At 40.4% G+C, this 18,961-nt stretch overlaps 3 protein-coding genes across 3 annotated transcripts in view; all 3 read left to right on the forward strand.

The window, feature by feature from the left end:
• The first annotated feature begins 685 nt into the window (after window positions 1-685).
• On the forward strand, window positions 686-9,979 carry ppa1b (inorganic pyrophosphatase 1b). The gene is made up of 11 exons (XM_012838848.3): window positions 686-840; window positions 1,468-1,532; window positions 1,851-1,904; window positions 2,958-3,077; window positions 3,229-3,315; window positions 3,528-3,654; window positions 3,881-4,008; window positions 5,822-5,907; window positions 7,779-7,854; window positions 9,549-9,588; window positions 9,678-9,979. Exons 1-11 carry the CDS (start codon window positions 780-782, stop codon window positions 9,707-9,709), a joined length of 876 nt encoding a protein of 291 aa, XP_012694302.1. The 5' UTR covers window positions 686-779; the 3' UTR covers window positions 9,710-9,979.
• Window positions 9,980-10,446: 467 nt separating this feature from the next.
• Window positions 10,447-14,661, forward strand: sar1ab (secretion associated, Ras related GTPase 1Ab). Its single transcript, XM_012838936.3, has 7 exons — window positions 10,447-10,590; window positions 11,696-11,768; window positions 11,900-12,019; window positions 12,142-12,207; window positions 12,799-12,902; window positions 13,085-13,216; window positions 13,367-14,661. Exons 2-7 carry the CDS (start codon window positions 11,711-11,713, stop codon window positions 13,481-13,483), a joined length of 597 nt encoding a protein of 198 aa, XP_012694390.1. The 5' UTR covers window positions 10,447-10,590; window positions 11,696-11,710; the 3' UTR covers window positions 13,484-14,661.
• An 80-nt stretch (window positions 14,662-14,741) lies between these two features.
• Window positions 14,742-18,961, forward strand: part of tysnd1 (trypsin like peroxisomal matrix peptidase 1) — a 4,814-nt gene continuing 594 nt past the window's right edge. Inside the window, exons 1-4 of the mRNA XM_012838169.3 lie at window positions 14,742-16,349; window positions 16,500-16,630; window positions 16,784-16,969; window positions 17,290-18,961. The exon at window positions 17,290-18,961 is cut by the window's right edge and continues 594 nt beyond it. Of these exons, the coding sequence (XP_012693623.1) occupies window positions 15,325-16,349; window positions 16,500-16,630; window positions 16,784-16,969; window positions 17,290-17,492 (1,545 nt within the window). The 5' untranslated portion in view covers window positions 14,742-15,324 and the 3' untranslated portion in view covers window positions 17,493-18,961. The remainder of the gene's footprint in view (window positions 16,350-16,499; window positions 16,631-16,783; window positions 16,970-17,289) is intronic.

An 18,961-nucleotide genomic window follows, 5' to 3' on the forward strand; every position in this document is an offset into this window, starting at 1 on the left:
TATAGAGGGTCATAATTTGCTTAAATGTCCTTACAGGTGCTTAAGAGTGTTTTGCACAGTTTATGGAGTTAACTTAATCCTAACTTTGAGTGTGTAATAAATTATTTAAACTAATAAAAAAGAAAATGTTCTGAAACTATTCTGGTGTTTGTTGTCCATGCAACATTTATTGTTGAACTGCAATGTAGAATAGTATAATTATAAGTGGGTGAAAAAACTGCTATGCAAAGTTAAGTGATGTTAAGTATTGTGTGTGGGGGGGGGGGGGCAAAACTCAATCTCGCCTAGGGCAACCAAAGGGCTAGAGCCGGCCCTGGACCAAACATACGCCCTTGATGCTTTTACTTGAATGCCTAAAGCACGAACACGTTCTAATGTAATGAGAAGTCTGCACTATTAGTAACATACAAATATATATATTGTATAACGTGCAATTAAATATTACCAACACTGATCTGTGAAAGAATATAACATGGTATTTATGTTTATTTATGTTTAGATACTTTGATAATGAGTTTGTGACAATGAACTCCACACTGTCATTGGTCACCAAAATGTGTAAAAATCTTTATAAGCACTTCATAAAATGCTGTAAGTCACCATGTACACAGTGCAAGCAGTGTTTCTATGTTGCAAGCTTGTGCACGCCTCTTTTCTCGCTCACTCACAACTGCGCATGCGGCCAAGAAGTCCTTTCTCGCTGAAAGCCGTGTATACACACGTCATTCACCGATCAGTGCACGATTCGGTAGTCTGAAGGTACCAGAAAAGCTATCACCATGAGTTTCGCTATCGAGGAGAGGGGAAATCCAAATACTCTGAGTTACAGAGTGTATTTCAGTAAGTAAAATCCTTACAATGCATCGAGAATTTATGCGTGAGAATTGTATTCAATACTGATGGGCCGTAAAGTTTCCACGTGTCGCTCATTATAGTGTCCTGAAATGCATGGTCAGAGGAAGCATCTTAAACCTTTAGGCGCATAATGTGTACTCTTCTGTGTGATTTAATTGACCAATATTATCAGCAGGTGTTCTTAGCATCGTGATTTTGCTGGGTAAGAAAAGGGTTGCGATTTGTACGTCTGTGCTCCGTGTCGAGTCATGGAGTGAAGACAGATAATGTAGGCTATGCTCTGGACTTGCAATATGAATGGTAGTTTAACTTTCGGTTAAACCAGGGGGAGTTCTTCGCTAGTGTGACGAAATGCTAATGCTACCACATATTACGTTTTAGTTATTTCTTGTGAACAATGTTGGATGTTGCAAGCTGCTGTTACTCCAGTGGTCAGGATCACTACGAAAATCAGTGATCGAGTCCGCACACCAGACAAGGATTTGGAGCACGTAATCACTGAACAAGGCCTACACGTAGGCTGTACACTTAGCCCAGATTTCAGATTGAGGCTAAGATTTCAAGACGTTGTGAACTTTATTTTTATTAATAAATAATGTATGTGTCTTATAGAAAACTCCGAAGGGAAGTACATCTCGCCATTCCATGACATACCTCTGTATGCTGATGAAAGCCAGGTACAGTAAGTTTATTGGTTTCAATTTACGTATTTACTTAAGACAAGGCAACTTTATTTATATAGCGCATTTCATTCACATGTGCAACTCAATGTGCTTTACATATACAACAGGAAAGACAATAAAATATTAAAATAAAAGTAAGCAGTAAACAGCAAATCTCTTTAATACGTTACATTAAAGAGTTAAACGTTAAATGGTTATCACCCTTCCGGCATTGAACTTGCACTCACTGATGTAATAGATTATCTACTTCCTTATCATTTATAATGTATTCCTGAATTCCCTGAAATGTAACCAAAGCCATTTTGTCTGTAGAATATTTTCCATGTGGTTATTGAGGTTCCAAGATGGACAAATGCCAAGATGGAAGTAAGTATATTTTTTGTTTTAAACCACATGCCTTTTCTTGGCTTTAGATTAATACGGGATTTTTAATACTGCCTAATGAAAAAGGTGTGGTGATTTAATCACATGAAATAAAATGTACTGCTTTGACTTCTATAACCTTACTATAACGGACATTTTTTTACCATATTTTGGCACACAATAACAAAATATTCTAATATAAAAACATGTGTTCTTTTTTATTTGGGAGGTTGTATGCCCATTTGGCAACAATCACAGTTTACAGTCTGCTTAGAGGATCAGTCTGTAAACTTAAAAAGCCTGGGTTTGGGTAGTTTCTCCCCTTCTGTGGGGCAGATTCTCTATAGCTCTGTTGCAAGCGATTGGGAGTGTCAGTGAAGTGCCATCTTCATATGTCGTCAGAGACGCTTTGTGGGGTTCAAGTTCAGCCTATTGTCTTGGCTGTGTTGGGCTGGGTGAACTTTCACTCTGTTCTAAGGTCTTGTGGAGAATGTTTTCATCCATGCCTCATATTTGGGACCAGTCCTCTATTCTTGCCATGGACTAGCACCCAGTGTTGCGTTACTTTGTGTGAGACCAGAGTTGATCTGGCTGGACACACAACGCCAGGAAGAATCCACACTCACACATGAACATTTGCAAAGAACCAGCTTGAAACAAATGCGTAGATGTTTCTGCACTTTTGTGTACTGTTGCTCTTTGTCAGACACTACATAGGCCTGAATGTAACAACAAAATCCCACATGATGAAAATTATTGTGGAATTAAATGTACATGGACCTCAACTCCCACAACGGTGCAGAAATGCGCTTTGCTAACCTTTTTAAACATAGGAAATATCTCCTTGGAGTTCATGGCTTAGTCTTCGGTGTGACATGCATCAAAGTAAACAGGTTGCACCTAAGGCCATTTTGGGGTGTAATAGCAGGGATAATAAATGTTTTTCACAACTGTTTTTGATATGACATGTCAAATATGCATGTATAGATTTTCTGACCTGTATTCTTTAATGCAGATGTTTTGTGGGTTGAGTAAATAAATTGATTCACTTTTCAGATTGGCACCAAAGATGCCCTCAACCCAATTAAACAAGATGTGAAGAAGGGAAATCTACGCTATGTGGCTAATGTTTTCCCTCACAAAGGATACATCTGGAACTATGGAGCCATCCCTCAGGTAATGAACTAATAACGGGCTGCAACAGCATGATTGATCTGCATACAGTGTTCAGTGCACAGGACACAAACCTGCGCCCTCTACCAACAGTGCCGCATTTACCGCATTTTCCTTTTCTCTTTGTTGTGATGACCTTATCCCCCACCACCAGACTTGGGAAGACCCAGTGCACAAAGACAGAGATACTGGATGTTGTGGTGACAATGATCCAATCGATGTCTGCGAAATTGGCAGCAAGGTAATACACCCATAGATTCTACAGCTATTAATGTATTACAAAGAAATAATATATTAATTATTGGATGTCTTAATTGTTAGAGATTACACAAATGACTCCTGGCATATTTCACAGTTCATCTGTGGTCAGAGAGAGAAAAATTTAACTTTACTTGTAACTTTACTTTCTCTGGGATAAGCTACGTCATGACGTTATTACTTCAAACATTTTAGGTCTGCTCGAGAGGGGAGGTCATCAAAGTTAAGGTGTTGGGTGTGTTGGCAATGATTGATGAAGGCGAAACTGACTGGAAAGTCATAGCGATCAATGTTGATGACCCTGAAGCAAAGGACTTCAACAGTAAGTCAGTGACATCTTGTGTGAAGTAATGCTGAAATACCCGTTCCATTTAAATGTGTCTTTGAGGGTTGTGGCCTCAACCCATACAATTTCAATGCTATGTAAGGCTTTCCAATATTTAAACCTAGTAGTATTTAAACATTTATTTATATATAACATTCATATATATATATGATCTAAAGACTGTGACATCTGTGTATTCATTTGGTTCTTCTGTTAATGTCAGATATTGATGATGTCCGAAAGCTGAAGCCAGGCTACCTGGAGTCTACAGTAGACTGGTTCAGACGGTACAAAGTGCCTGATGGAAAGCCTGAAAATCAATTTGCATTCAATGGAGAGTTTAAAGACAAGGTTTGTATTTCATCATCTGTTAACATTTCACCGTGATATTCGATTCCACCTTTAAATTTGGCAAACAGGTCAATGCAGTGGTTAAAGCCGGCTTCTTCCAACTTTGCACCATTGCCAAAATCAAGTCTTTCCTGTCACCCAAAGATCTTGAATGTCATCCACGCCTTCATATCCTCCCGGCTAGACTACTGCAATTCCTTGTATACTGGAATTAGCCACTCGTCCCTGTCCCGCCTACAACTGGTCCAGAATGCCGCTGCCGGGCTCCTGACTGAGACCCTGAAAAGGGACCATATTGGCCCTATCCTGGCCTCTCTCCAGGCCAACTCTGAGAGACATTAGATATTATATGGCGGGCCAAATTAAATTACACCGTGTCCCATTCAAATCGATGGAACTTTTTGCAACATTCAGAGGAGCTGGTGGGCCGGATGAAATCAGCCTTGAGTTAGACACATGTGATGTAGTGCTTTCTCACAACTGGCATTTAGTTGAACATTGAGTCATGTTTATTTCTTGTTGTTGATATATAAGAAGTACCTGAATACATCCAAGAAGACCACATATTAGAGGGAATTCTGCTTCTCCTTTCTGGTCTCACACATCAATAGCAATAGCCATAAAAAAATGATTATACAGTAACAGATGGTTCAATTCTTTTCATGTACACCAGTGTGTTCACGTATATTTGCAGTTACTTTTTTGGACAGCTTTCTGCATCTGCACCGTCTTTCTGATTGGCCCCCGTGTCAGGCAGCACGTACAACAAAACCCACATACAGACCGTTAGCTTTCCACAGGGGAAGTGGGTGGGTGCAGGTTGCATTAGTCTGACTGTGAGAACACAAAAACAAAATGTTGTATGATTGAGAGAGAGAGATATAATGTAAATTACTGAAAATAAATGAATGAATGACTGGTAAATCTCTGCATGAAGTGAATCATCTTATTCTTTGAGCATGACGTTTATGAAAAGTGAACATGTCAGTGATATTATTGTTGTCAGTTAAATCCAATGTAAAGTGCTTTCGGTAAACATATATTCTGCCTCCCACCTCTCTTGAAACCCCCTGTTTTCAAAGTCCGCCTTTCGTTTGGCATTTTTTTGAGGGAAGAGAGAGGCCGCAAGCTAAACTTTCAGGTGATGAGGCTGCAGACAGTGGGGCAAGGGCTTGCGCTTGCTGGCCTGATATTGACGTAGGCTACCAACGCGGTGGCAGTGCATTGTGGGACTTGCAGTATTAGTGGTGAGTGCGACATACCGGCGGCCGCGGCAGGCCAGCTGTGATGGACATTAGATATATTATCTGGCGGGCGAAATCAAATTACACCGTGGCCCATTCAGATCAATGAAACATTTTGCAACATTCAGAGGAGCCGGCGGGCCAGATGAAATCGCTTGGCGGGCCGGATCTTGAGTTTGACACATGTGCCCTAGACTGTGGAACAGCATCGCCTTCTCTATTAGATCATCCCCTCTATTGACTCTTTCAAGTCCAGGCTCAAAACACAGTTTTATTCTTTAATTTTATTCTTGATTTTATATTTTATTGTGATTGCCTACTCTGATTGTACAGCACTTTTGTTCAACGTGAGTTGTTTTGAAATTGGCTTTATACATAAAATTGACTTGACTTTGACTTGACTAACTAAAGGGACACAATGTATAACAATGGAAAGGGAAAGGTCCTTAAATGTTTAATGATAATATTGTCATCGTGTGTGTGTGTGTGTGTGTGTCCATTAGATACATTTCCATCCATTTTCATTTTTTCTGTAGTGTAAAATAGTTTTTGGTGTTTTGTGATTGCAGGACTTTGCCGTTGAGACAATCAAGAGCACCCATGGCTTTTGGAAGAATCTCATCTCTCAGCCAACCAATTCAGGGGGACTTAACTGGTAAGGAGACTGTCCATTTTTGACATTCTTAACTGTGCTGTATTCTCATTGCTGAACATGTAGTGCTTTGTGAAAGTGTTTGTACCATGCAAGTTCAAATCCCCAACAACCTATCCTAAGTATTATAACACAAGTTCAAATCCCCAACAACCTATCCTAAGTATTATAACACAAGTGCTCATCCCCAACAACCTAGCCTAAGTATTATAACACAAGTGCTCATCCCCAACAACCTATCCTAAGTATTATAACAACAGGGTGCACTACAGCCATCATGCTGACAAATGCTCAACAACAAAGATGCCTTCATGGGCATTTCACTGGGGTTGTCAAGTGGGCATCTTCCTTCGTCAGTGAATTAGGCCCTCGACACCCTCAGAAGGCTCAACAATGGTGTCTGACATCCCAGACTTACCCCCCTCCATACTCACGATGGGTTGGGACATATGTCAATACCAGGGACTACAACAGATACACCTTGAAAAGATGTTGCATGCATATTTCCGTGTCTGAACAATGCATTGTGTAATTATCTGAACATCAATCTTATTATGCTAGGGCATGCCACAGGCTATCCAGGGTAAGGAGTGAGAGGTGGGGGGGTAACCCCCTCAGGAGTACGAACCCAGGTTCGAGTAAGGGTAGTGTTAGGTGAAAATTCACTCAAGTTACCTCAGGACTCCGGAGTTGCATATACGTTTATTTATTAAACAACAACGACACGCTCGTCAGGCTCACCCACGTCCTGGCAGGCCAGAGAGAAAGGGAGCCCGGGCTCACTCCCAGACTGCAGCAGACGAGAGAGAAGCAAGATTAAACACATCACACAAGGTTTATATAGATAGAACTTAGCGTTCTCTGCAGCCAAAACTATTTGTCAGCAGGGATAACCACGTGGTGGGTCTCTGACGTCAGAGGTCATCTTATTATGCTTCCTGTCTTGCAAGGATGTCAGTTTTACACAAGGTCGGAAGAAGCACAGTTCAACCCTTCTTCTCACCTCTGACCTAAACATGCTTACATAAGCACATGATTCATACAATGTAGTTATTAATACATGGCACTTGATTAATATGCTTAAGGCATTAACAGTGTTTCGAAATGATGTCCATCAGGTAGGAATTGGATCCAAACTCAGGTTAGGGAAGGGCTTGGTAGGGTAGGAATTGAATCCAACTCAGGTTAGGGTAAGGGAATAAAATGGGAAATGAACCCTGGTCACTTTAGGCACCCAAACATCTTGCGACAACAGGCTTCGTCACGTAATACAGGTTGATTTGCATGTCCCCAAGTCATCTGTGAGTGCCTCAGCCTTAACCACTGGTTCACTTGTTCAGCAGCCTCAGACAACTCCTTTAAAAAAAATAGCTGCCTGCAATTCTGCTCTCTCGCCCTGACTGAATGGGATTTTGATGTCCTATAATTCAATGGTTGAAGTATATCAAACGTGGAGTGATTGTTAAAGGTGAAGAGAGAGTGAGGCTGTTATCCTCACTCATGGAATACCTCTCGTCCAATCAGAAAAGAATAAATCGGTCGACAGGATCTGAGTGTATTTTTGTAATACACTCATCCTGTCGACCGATTTATTCTTTTCTGATTGGACGAGAGGTATTCCATGAGTGTATATGTATATCATATATATTACTCGTGCCCGTCCCTGATATATTTTTCATTCAAATATTCCATGGACAAAGTTATTCTGTAAAATGTGATTTCTCTGACATTCTAGGCCTGTGTTTCCAAGCAACAAAATGATCAAATGATATTCATTAAGCCAGATGTTTGGAGTTTAGTGAAAATGTAATTGGTTCATAACATCTTTGCACAGACTGCATATTGATCTCTATTTCTGTCTTCCTTAATTGCAGTAAAAACACGTGTGTCTCTGGAGACGAGAGCCCACACTGTTGCTCCAGCAATGAAGCCAAAGCAGTGGTTGATGCTGTAAGACCAATCAACATTTCTGTTCCATTGTTTTTATTGATGTACCCCCCCCCCCCCCCCCCCCCCACACACACAACCATCCATACACACACACACACAGGCTCACACATCTTCTCCTCATAACATTCTGCTATATAGTCTTGATTTTTACTGTTTTTAGGGTATGTTTGTGTAGGTCACTAGTTTTCTAACTCATTCATTTTGATGGTACAAAGTCACCTGAAGGCTGTTCCCTATGCAGTATTGTGGTTTGGGCCTGAAACCCTGCAAGCTAGCTACCCTTCATCCGTGCCATTTGCACTGTTGATAGTGTTTTCAAGGTAACTCTGTTGGCTGTCAGGCAGCGGTGCAGATGGGATTTTTTAACTGGGGGGGACGCTAACATTGCCTAATCAGCTGTGCAGAGTTATTAACTGATGATCGTCGCCTTACGTAGGGAGAGTGGTGGGGATGGATCGGGCTCACTATGAATCTGGGGGGGACATGACCCCCGTCCCCAGTGCCATCTGCGCCCCTGCTGTCACGTAGCCTTTTTAGATGAAATCATCTTGATACCCCCTCAGTAAGTGCATGTCCAAATGCTGTTGGAGAAGATACCGGTTGGCTATTTCACCAAGCTCCTGGGGAATTGATGATTGACTAGCTTTAGCTGAAATGCTGAGTTACTGTTCGAATAGACAGCTGCTACGTGCAACTTTTTAGCGCTGCCAGGTTGATGTAACCTGCACAGCCCTGCATTGGACTTGAAGCTTACACATGAGAGGTGGGTGTGCTAGCAAGTAGGCTGGAACCCATACTAAACCTCACTAGCCCATCTCTTAAGGTGTCGGGGAGGAAGGTTTACTCATTCCATGGCTCTGGACCTGCTGGCCACCGTTACCACCAGCAGGTTTGGTCCCAGGTGTTGTGCAGTTAACTGCACATTGGGGTGAGCGTTGATGATGGGGATGGGGAATCATGCACTGTTCAGCTGGCTGTATGAATGAGCTGGACAGCCTGCCAGCGTTTGCAGGAGCTCCTAACACGTCTGCTGAATCGGATGAGGAAAGGTTGAAACGGTGTTAGTAGTGATGGGCTGGGCGACCTACAATGCCGGAAGCTGTGCACCTTACAATTTCAGATGCAAACTTGCCAGCTGTATTCACTATTAGTTGAAGGGTCAAACAGTCATACTGTTGGTCAGTATGCCCTTGTGAACATGTTGGCGTAGATACAAAGTGTAAAAGCACTGTGATAAGAGGCACTTTCTTAATGAGGATATCCAATTCCCAAAATGATAAACTTATGGCACTTTAAAACATATTAATGTTTTTGGGTGGTAGTTGTCATTTTAATAATTCATAAAATATATTTAACGTAAAAACGTATTTATTACAAACCTCCTGCATAAGGTTTTAGTTATTATTTATTGTACTTCATTATAAGTACTTTAGAGTGTTCTTTTGTATATGGCTTTACTATTAGTATGCCGTCTTGTGTTTAATGTTTTCATGTCTGCCTGCTTTAACTATGGGCTCACCAAAGCAAGCACTTGTTGTCATGGCAATAAAGGGGACTTGATGGATGTAAGGGGGTTTGCCTTTTTCCTCTACCACTGGAAACTGAGGCAAATGGCCCCTCATGGCAAATTATGTGAGTTGGGTGGTTCAGGTGACATCATTACCATTTCACATTGTGTGCTGTTCTGCCTGCAGAGCTGCCTCTGTGGAGAAGAAGAACCCATTCCATCGTCAGGTAAACTTACAATGGATATAAAGCACATTGTTGTTGTTATGACATGAATTATTGTTGGATTGAACTGACATGAATGTTTCTCATTACAGTTGATAAATGGTTTTACTATGAGAAGAAATGAAGAGCTCTTCGGGGGACCACGGACTGGTTCAATAGATGTACTTGAAAATAGATGTTTGACTTTGTTAACATTGAATGATAAACATATCTTTTCTTTAGATATGCTGTAACAGGGGACTGATCAGTTCTGAAAAGTGGAAAATTTGCTTTCATTTTATTTAACTTCTGCATAATTAAGCTGTTTACCGATACAAAAAAATGCACTCTATGTACACACTGGCACTCTGTAAGAGACTCTAGTTGCTGTATTAAAGCCTTTCTTTTGACCAAAGACTAAGTTCTGTGAAGTCTTTAGTAGCAGCACTTTGATGTATCTTAAACTACAGTATTATTGTTCAATGGGTCAAAGTTTCTTGCGATCTTTGCGAAGACTTGTTTTTAAATTTGAATTATTAGTACACAGGACACCAGGTTTCACTGAAGTGTAACATTTCACATATTTGTATTTCAAATGTGTAGCCTACTAGCTACTGAATAGTTTTGACAGATGTGACGTAGTTGGAGAATTCCAGTTCAGCACGCACAAAAATGTTTTCACAACCCGTGGTTCCAGTATTCTACATCATTCTATTGCTGTGTCTGACTGCCACAAATAATGGCAGTATCTCGTCCCACCCAGCCTATGCATTATGCTACAGCTTTTGCAACACAATAACAACGCAGAGTAATTTCACAATTCTTAAATACGAATAACTGGAGTTTGTAAGCTCATTATAATTTAAACCCGCTCGGAACGTGGCAACTTCTTTGCGACAAGGCTCGCGTCAATCTCGCTCAGTCTGGACCTCCCTGTTACGCAAATCCGGTTGAACGTCAAATTTGGACTTGACAGAAGAAGCTGACTGAATTTCGGACGGTGTTTTCTAGCTAGTCCAGACTCAGGTACAAAAAAAAAGATTTCCTTTGATCTGTCAAACATATTGTAGAACATCAAAGAGAGAGAGAGAAGTTCAGCTAAAAGTCTTGACAGGCCGTTATTTCTGAGGAGTCCTAGGCTACGTACTAGAATGTCCTAGTCCTAGAACAGATAGCCTACTTGTCTCGTTCAAATGGCATTATAGCCTAAGCCATACAGGGTTTTTGTTATTTCCAAATATTCCATTATGTTGTGACACCAGTGAAGTGGGGATTTTTCTGCTATTTTTGTGTCTACAATAGATTACAACTACCGTTAGTAACCTATTGCCAAATTAGTTTCATTATGCAGCCTTAGATAACATAAACTCCTAATAACGGACAGCATCGAGTTACCTAGTGATTTAAATTCGCTGAGTTTTGTTGTAGTTTAATTTAATTATTATCTTATTGTGTAGGCTACCGTGTAACTTAGGTAGCCCTACAGTGCTTTACAATACTGTTAAGTTGCCTGAAGGGAGAAGAAAACATTTCTGTACTTGTGACATTGGCTTCTTCCACCAAAGCAAGGGAGCTGTTGGCTATTGAGTGACAGCTGTGTCTGTGTATATATCCCCTCGGTGTCCAATGTCAAGCAACCACAACTTGTCCATAAAAATAGTCAGTTGGGACTGAGTGTTCATCGCCATGCAAAATCATTCACAAAGAAAGTGAATGCACTCTGCTCTGTAAATTATTTCACCTTTGCTTCTCGACAAGCATTATAGACCAAGTGGTCAGGTTGCATAGCCTAGCCTCCTCAGAGGGTAGTCCGTAGCCAAGTCATGCAAAAAGTTTTAAAACGTCTCTGGTTCATTCTGTATTGCGACATGCTATATCACTTGCTGTAAATAGATTGACGTTACTTTACTACATTTTTTGGAAAATGCCATTAGCAGTTGTTTGGCTATCCGACCATTCATATCGTGATATGAATCGTGATCATGAAAACATACTAAATGGTCTGTTACATCAGCCTAAGTAGGCCTACATATGGTGAACTCAATCCCTTGTCTTTCACATTGGACTTTTGAGCTGAATGGCTTTAATTAAGTGGTGTGTAAACGTGTATCTGTGTGGGCTTGTTTTTCAGGTACCAACAAAAGAAATGTCTTTTATACTTGATTGGCTCTATAGAGGATTCAGCGGTGTTCTACAGTTGCTTGGTAAACCAGTACATTCATTCGTATTTGTGTCTGTCCTCTTCGGTGTATAGTACCGGTTATAAAAGCACTGGTTGTTATGTGTTGTTATAGAATGACAGATTGACAGTAGCAGTATAATTCCTTTTACCTAGGTCTTTACAAAAAGACCGGGAAGCTTGTATTCCTTGGTTTGGATAATGCTGGGAAAACGACGTTATTGCATATGCTTAAGGATGATCGACTTGGCCAGCATGTCCCAACTCTACATCCGAGTAAGTCATTTCTGCCATCTTCAAAAAGTGATCATGCTGTTCAAATCAGTCATAGTATAAGGAGAACTGAATAGTCTCATGCCACTAATATATTTTCTATCTTAATCGTACTGTTATCTTAGCCTCTGAAGAGTTGACAATTGCTGGGATGACATTCATAACATTTGACCTGGGTGGCCATGCACAAGGTAAATATGGTTGTGATACATCTTTGTTCATGTGGATGTTCCTGTGACTTCAGAGGAAGCACACCCACTGAAGAAAATATATAGTATACAGATATATAATCTACCTGAACTAAGTTGAACAAATGAAAATATCCTGTGCTGTAATTAAATGGATCCATGTAAATATGAATGGTTGGTTGTATGCCTATGAAAGGCTTAGTTATTAGGCCCTGTATTTGTGAACTCTGAACGTTGTGACAGACCCTGGTACATGACTGTGCAATGCTCTACGTAACTCCGCAGGGAATTAGTTTACACTTGCTCAGCTGTGACTGCTTTACTTCTGTTACATTGTACAGAGAAGGAGGGTGTGATTATCCACTGTTCTCATTATTATTTCACTAAATAATGTGAATAATGGATTACTACTAGTAAAGTACTGTGTGTTTAAGTACTGTGTGTTTATGGTGTAGCGCACACAATGATTTGACTTAGTATTAGTTTAATCTGAGTTTTCCTTAACTATAATAACCCTGATCAGACACACAAAACTTTGAAACAGTGGCACTCTATCCATTTCTTTCTTTTAAAATCTGTATTTGTGTTCCATAGCAAGGCGAGTGTGGAAGAATTACCTCCCAGCTATTAATGGAATTGTGTACATGGTGGACTGCGCTGACCTTGAGCGCCTAGTTGAAGCTAAAACTGAACTCGATGTAAGGTTCTCCATTCCCCCACTACTTCAGATAACATGATTCTGCTCATTATTCTACATTCTTTGCTTGTAAAATAGAATTTCTTTAAAATAATGTTTACAAGAATCTTGTTGTTACTCTGTTACTGTGCGGTTAAATGTTTCTGTACTCAAATGTAAATTCTCCCACCACTCCATTGGCAGGCCCTTTTAACTGATGAGACCATCTCAAACGTGCCAATCCTCATTTTGGGGAATAAAATCGACCGTCCAGAGGCGATAAGTGAAGATGCTTTAAGAGGAATGTTTGGCCTTTATGGCCAAGCAACTGGAAAGGTGAGGAGTCATTCATGATTTACCACAGTGCTTTCCACATATCCAGGTGCCGTTGGATTTGGATCTGAATGCAATCAAAGCTATATTACACATCTTTAATGCAAATGGTATCGAAACAGTCTCCATGTTACTTACCTTTTGTGTCTACAGGGCAAGGTGAACTTGAAAGAGATGAACTTAAGGCCAATGGAGGTGTTCATGTGCAGCGTGCTGAAGAGGCAGGGATATGGTGAAGGCTTCAGATGGCTTTCTCAGTACATTGATTGATTTGGCCACATTGCTCAGATGTAGTCTGTAGCATAGTATTGTATCTTATTCATTTTTGAGTAGTGAAGAGCCCCTAACTAAAGCAGTTTCAGAATGGATGGATGTATAATAGTAGTAGTTATTATTATAATAAAGATGAATGGTGGATGGTATATACGCAATAGACATGAAGTTCAGAACTACATCACCTCAGAAATAATGTAGTGTGCAGTCATCAGTGTTATTTACATGTCTATTGAGAGGGTTAAACACATAATCACATCAAGCCACATCAGTTTACATGGCAGGAGTTACTTTTAGGTGTTAATGGAGTTACACAGGGGCGTGGCTCTCACATTCTGTGTGGTTTCTTTTCCTTTGTGCCTGTTATGACTGCCTGTCACTCGCCCTGCCAAAGACGATTACTGTGCCTTCAAAATGTATATTTTACAAACTGCTTGAAATGTTGAAATCTACCTGTACTGTTATGAGTACATATTGAAAATAGCATCACAGTGTAGCAGTTGTATATGTATTATATATTACACAATATATTGCAATGTATAATATATTACACAATATAATGCAATATTTATTACTATTTATTATTGTGACATGGTACAATATAGTAAGATTGGATTTACTCATTGTGTGAATAAGACCTAATTCAATAAGGAACTGAAAGCCACAAGCTTCTTCTAAAAATACAGACAGTCAGTGACCACAATATAGGGGTGAGGCCTAAACTTAAATATGCTGACATAATATGTGTCCGTCAATGCTAAAATGTGATATTGTCATATTGATAATTGATAAAATGTGATAATGTCATATTATTTAATGCTAGTGACCTAGAATGGACTTAGGACAAACTGTTCAGTGTTACCAGAGTAGAATTTGGTTTCAGGTGCTGTAAATGCCAAGCAGTTCTCATTAGCTTTGGAATTGAATGTATTCTATTTATTTGTTAATAACACTTTTTATATAAATTAAATGTGATTTTTGGGCAAAATTGCTGATTACACTGTAATATTCACATCTGAACTTCCACAGGGTACCGTCTTGGTATATATAAATATATTTTGTGATGTTGATGCAGTGAGTACTTTTTGATTATCAACTGCTTTTGGTATGCAGTTCAGATATGAGAGTACACAAACAATAAATGTTTAACCCTTGTCAAAAGAAGTCAACGCCTACTTTTGCTCTCATGTCTGGTTTGATGCAGTGTGGTAACATTGTGTTCTCCTAAAACTTTCCTTTTCTTTTCCAACAGTTTTTGGCTATTAATAACGAGTTGTGAGCTACATGTAAGCTAATATAGAGTTTGAGCCACTACTACATTTTGTGGTACACACATTTCGGTTAGGAATATGTCCAATTGAGTTACGTAAACGATGAAGACCTGCTCTTGCACAGGCTTATATTTTGACAGTGTGATGTCTGTTAGCGGTACTGGCCAATGATTGCAGACTTTTAGTGGCGTACACCCGCCCATTTCTGCGATTACAACAAATCAGACTTTGGACAGCCTTGAAAACAAGCCAATCGGACTAGTTAAATCCACAACAAGTGCCCTTTGAGATACCGGAAGAAAGCCATTCCTTCGGTGTTTTGGATTTGCATGGATATTTGACAAGGCAATGTTGTGTATTAGCAACTTAGGAAAACTTTTGGTATGCTTTATTTCGAAGAAGTGTATTATTGATAACTGATGTGGTTGTACGGAGTCGTTTGTGTTAAGCTACTGCTGCTTTTTAGAATGTGCTAGCCATCTTTGTTTAGTAAAACTAACTGCAACATACTAGTAACTATACGATATTATTTTGTACGTGTACTGTATTGTAAGACCACTGAAGGTCATGCAGTCTGTTGAGAAGACGTGCTGTATTATATCAGTGCATAACTCAGATACTGGTAAGCGTTTGAGTTGCAGCGGTACCATAATAAGTCGGGCAGGGATAGTGCTTTGCAGTGGGGTCCTGTTTCGGTTCCTGGAGAAGAAAGATGTTTTTTCATCTAATAAGAACTTTATTTTGCCATGCAGCACTAGTCATAATCTTGACATACGCGTGGAATACCATGAACCAAATGTGGAAATAAATGAATGCTCTGGTGAGCCTTGTGTCAGAGAGAGAACCGTAGCAAGCCATAATGCTGAACTTTTGATGTTGGTCAATTGTCCAGAGTTTCGCTCAGCGTTCCGGCATTTATTTAGAGAGCCCGACAAATGGAGCTTAATAGAAGGCGAAGACTCCGAAGTCAGAAGCCTCGACGTGTTGTCTTGGTTTGCTGTACTAACAGTGCCACACTGGAATCGCGGCAACATTGTTCCGCATATTAGAAGTGATTATTTGAAGAAAGGATGCACGGTCATAGCCTGTGGTTCTCCATTCGGCTCTGTATGCCCTGACCTCTTCATGAGCACTCTGAGCCAAGGCATTGTGAGTAACCTCTACGGAGAGGACAATGTGGTCATCCTCACGGATGCGAGGTGTTTACCTGGTACCGAAGGCGGGGGACTTTTTGTGAAAGAGGAAAGACATGTTTACCTCGTTGGCGTCATTGTGGCTCCTCTTTGCTGGAAGTCCAGCGACTGGATTGGGTTGAGTCTTGTATGTTCTCTTCATGTCATACTCAGAAATATACGGCAGTCGGCTATCTGCAACCATGCGCTCCAGAAAGTTGTTGGAAATATTTCCAATAATGAACATGAACATGGACTACTGCTATCTGACGGTCTGGCCAGCCATCCAACAGTGGCACTGGTTGAGAGTGGCCATTTGTGGGGTTCAGGGATACTTTACAAACATCGTTTGATTTTGACATGCAGGCACGTGGTGGATGGAAAATCAGTGGTTACAGTGAAATTTTATGGGAGTGGAAGGTGAGTCCACAGAATAGGGAAAGCACAAGAGTTTTACACTTTACCACTGACTATTACAACCACTGTTACTACTACCAACAATGATAACAGCAATACAAATAGAGGTGATGGTTATAAAACTAATAAAAGTTTCGGAATTTCCTCCACCAGATTTCATACTATGACTGGCGACGTGCTGTTCTCCACTAAAGCATCATCTCCCTATGATATTGCTGTGGTTCAGCTCAGAAATGACCCCCCATGTGAATCGGTTCCACAGTTTGCCTCTTTTTTCAAACCAGGTAATCTTCATTTTCCATTTGATCCACCTAATGCTTCTAAAAGTGCAATCATTAGGTTTTCATTAGTTATCGTGCAGCTCTACCCTAACCCAAACCCTACAGGGTTGTAAGGTTTGTCCTTTTCTTACCCTCCACTGGCCATGTCATACATAGGTGAAGATCTTGTCGTCATTGGTTACGGTGCTTTTGGTGGGAGCTGTGGGCCGTCCGTGACCTCGGGGATCCTCTCCAGGGTGGCTACCCATCAGTCCCAGCCTGTGATGCTCCAGACCACATGTGCAGTGCAGGCCGGAGCCAGTGGTGGAGCCGTGGTGCGTGCCGACACAGGAGAGCTCCTTGGTGAGGCACATCACAACCAAAGAAACATTTTGGTCCATCTATTAACAAACCTTTCAGTCTGAGCTTTCATTGTGCATTTGCTGGTTGGTCAGATCAGTCCCAAATTCAGTTCCATGTGGAAGCAGCAGATGGCGCTGTATTAACACGTTATCTGGTCAACATGCATTTAGAGATTACATTTCTTTTGTCAACAGTGTTTGTAGGGTAAATATTCCTATGTATAGTTGATTGTGATGTATTGATTCTTTGCCTGATTTCACACTTAAATGGCTCTTGCACGCAGAGTGGGAACTTTAATTGTTATCTTTATCTTCATCCAGGTCTTGTGTCCAGCAACACGCGTGACTTTGCAGCCGAAGTGACGTATCCACATCTAAATTTCAGCATTCCAGGGACTGTGCTGGAGCCCCTGCTAAAGTGCTTTGCTGTGACGGGAGATGCAGAAGTGTTCGAGGAGCTCAACAGAGTGGAGGAGGGAGTCAGGACTGTGTGGAGACTGCAAAACACACAGAGCAGACTGTGACATCACAATGCCTTTCTCAAATCCATGTGCCTTAATAGTGACTCTGACAATTGTCTGTGCAACACAATTGTTTGGAGATTATGAGGACATCCTCTAATCTCTAATAACTATTGGGGTTCACCTTTGACCTTTTAAAGCAGTGTTCTTTGTGTAGCCAGTGACAGAAAGGACCGGTATGAATGAAATACGAATGGCGCACCGTTGATTTATCATCCATACATTATTCCTAATATCATGTAAGCAATCGCGGCACCTTTTGTGATGATGTCCAGTGTGTACAGACATACAATGACACACCAAGCCATGGCTCCTCTACTCTTTTATTATCAAATACAGCAGACTTTGTATGTGACACGGTTACATAGAATTTCAAAGTTTCCAGTCGTTTCTAGAGCTGCAATGGAACCAACATGGGCTGGGGATGAGTATCGACACAATGACCACTAGACCACCTAAGAAAGACATGATTTGCATAATCACACCGTAAACTATGACATGCTGTCTTCATCGACCCATCTCTGAGTACCAGACCTCCCCATACTTTAGATAACATGCAAAGAACGCACAGCTCTGGAAAAACAAAACATGATGGTTGTACCTAAGAGATGCAAGAATTCATGCATAGGAATACATTAATTAATACCACATTTTGTTGGAGGGGATTGTGTAAATGTGAGGCCATTCTGTGACTGTTTCCCTAAAGCCTTCAGAAGACTAGACCATTTTGCAGATCTCTTTGTTCTAATTTAGTCAAGCCTGGTCATCTTGTGTAGAATATGACTCATGTGAATAATCATTTTAACAAGTCTGATCAAGTGAATTTGGTCATTCCTTCATACCAAATGGTTGTGGAAGATACAGTATGCCTTTTATATTTATGCAGGCCAGCCCCAAAACCACAATCGCTTCTTCCTGAGACATGTACTGTTGTATCAGGTTCCATTCAATGTTTTGTAATTGTCCTTTGTAAAGTCAATCAGATTCTGTAATTACAGGGCTTGTTTTTATTGGTCTTATGGGCAAAAGTATTTGATGAAGAGAATTATTGTTCATCACACTTGACATTCATTCATAGTCAGCATTTTAAATGGTTACACCATGATTACGCCACAAAACAATCAAATGCTCAACCTGACCAAATTGTTTTGTCAATTGTTTTACAATTTTTTTGTTGTGGGTCGTGTAACCAAATAGTATATTCTGACAAATAGAAAGAATTGGTCCCTTTTGGTTTCTAAGATGAAATATTATCAGGTTGTATTCTCAGAAATAATTGTTTTTCACAGCTGACGGTGAACCATTAGCACAACTTTGCAAAGACTCTAATGTATATATTTCATCTCAATGCAAAGCAGCATTACGACATGCTGTTAACCAAAGAAATATGAAACTGAGACACACAGATAGTCTTCTGTCTAGCCAAAAGGAAATAATAGCCCAGACTAAAGTAGATAACCTTAAGAGGCACA

The sequence above is a fragment of the Clupea harengus genome, chromosome 13 (genome assembly GCF_900700415.2).
Source record: "Clupea harengus chromosome 13, Ch_v2.0.2, whole genome shotgun sequence".
Classification (NCBI taxonomy): Eukaryota; Metazoa; Chordata; class Actinopteri; order Clupeiformes; family Clupeidae; genus Clupea; species Clupea harengus.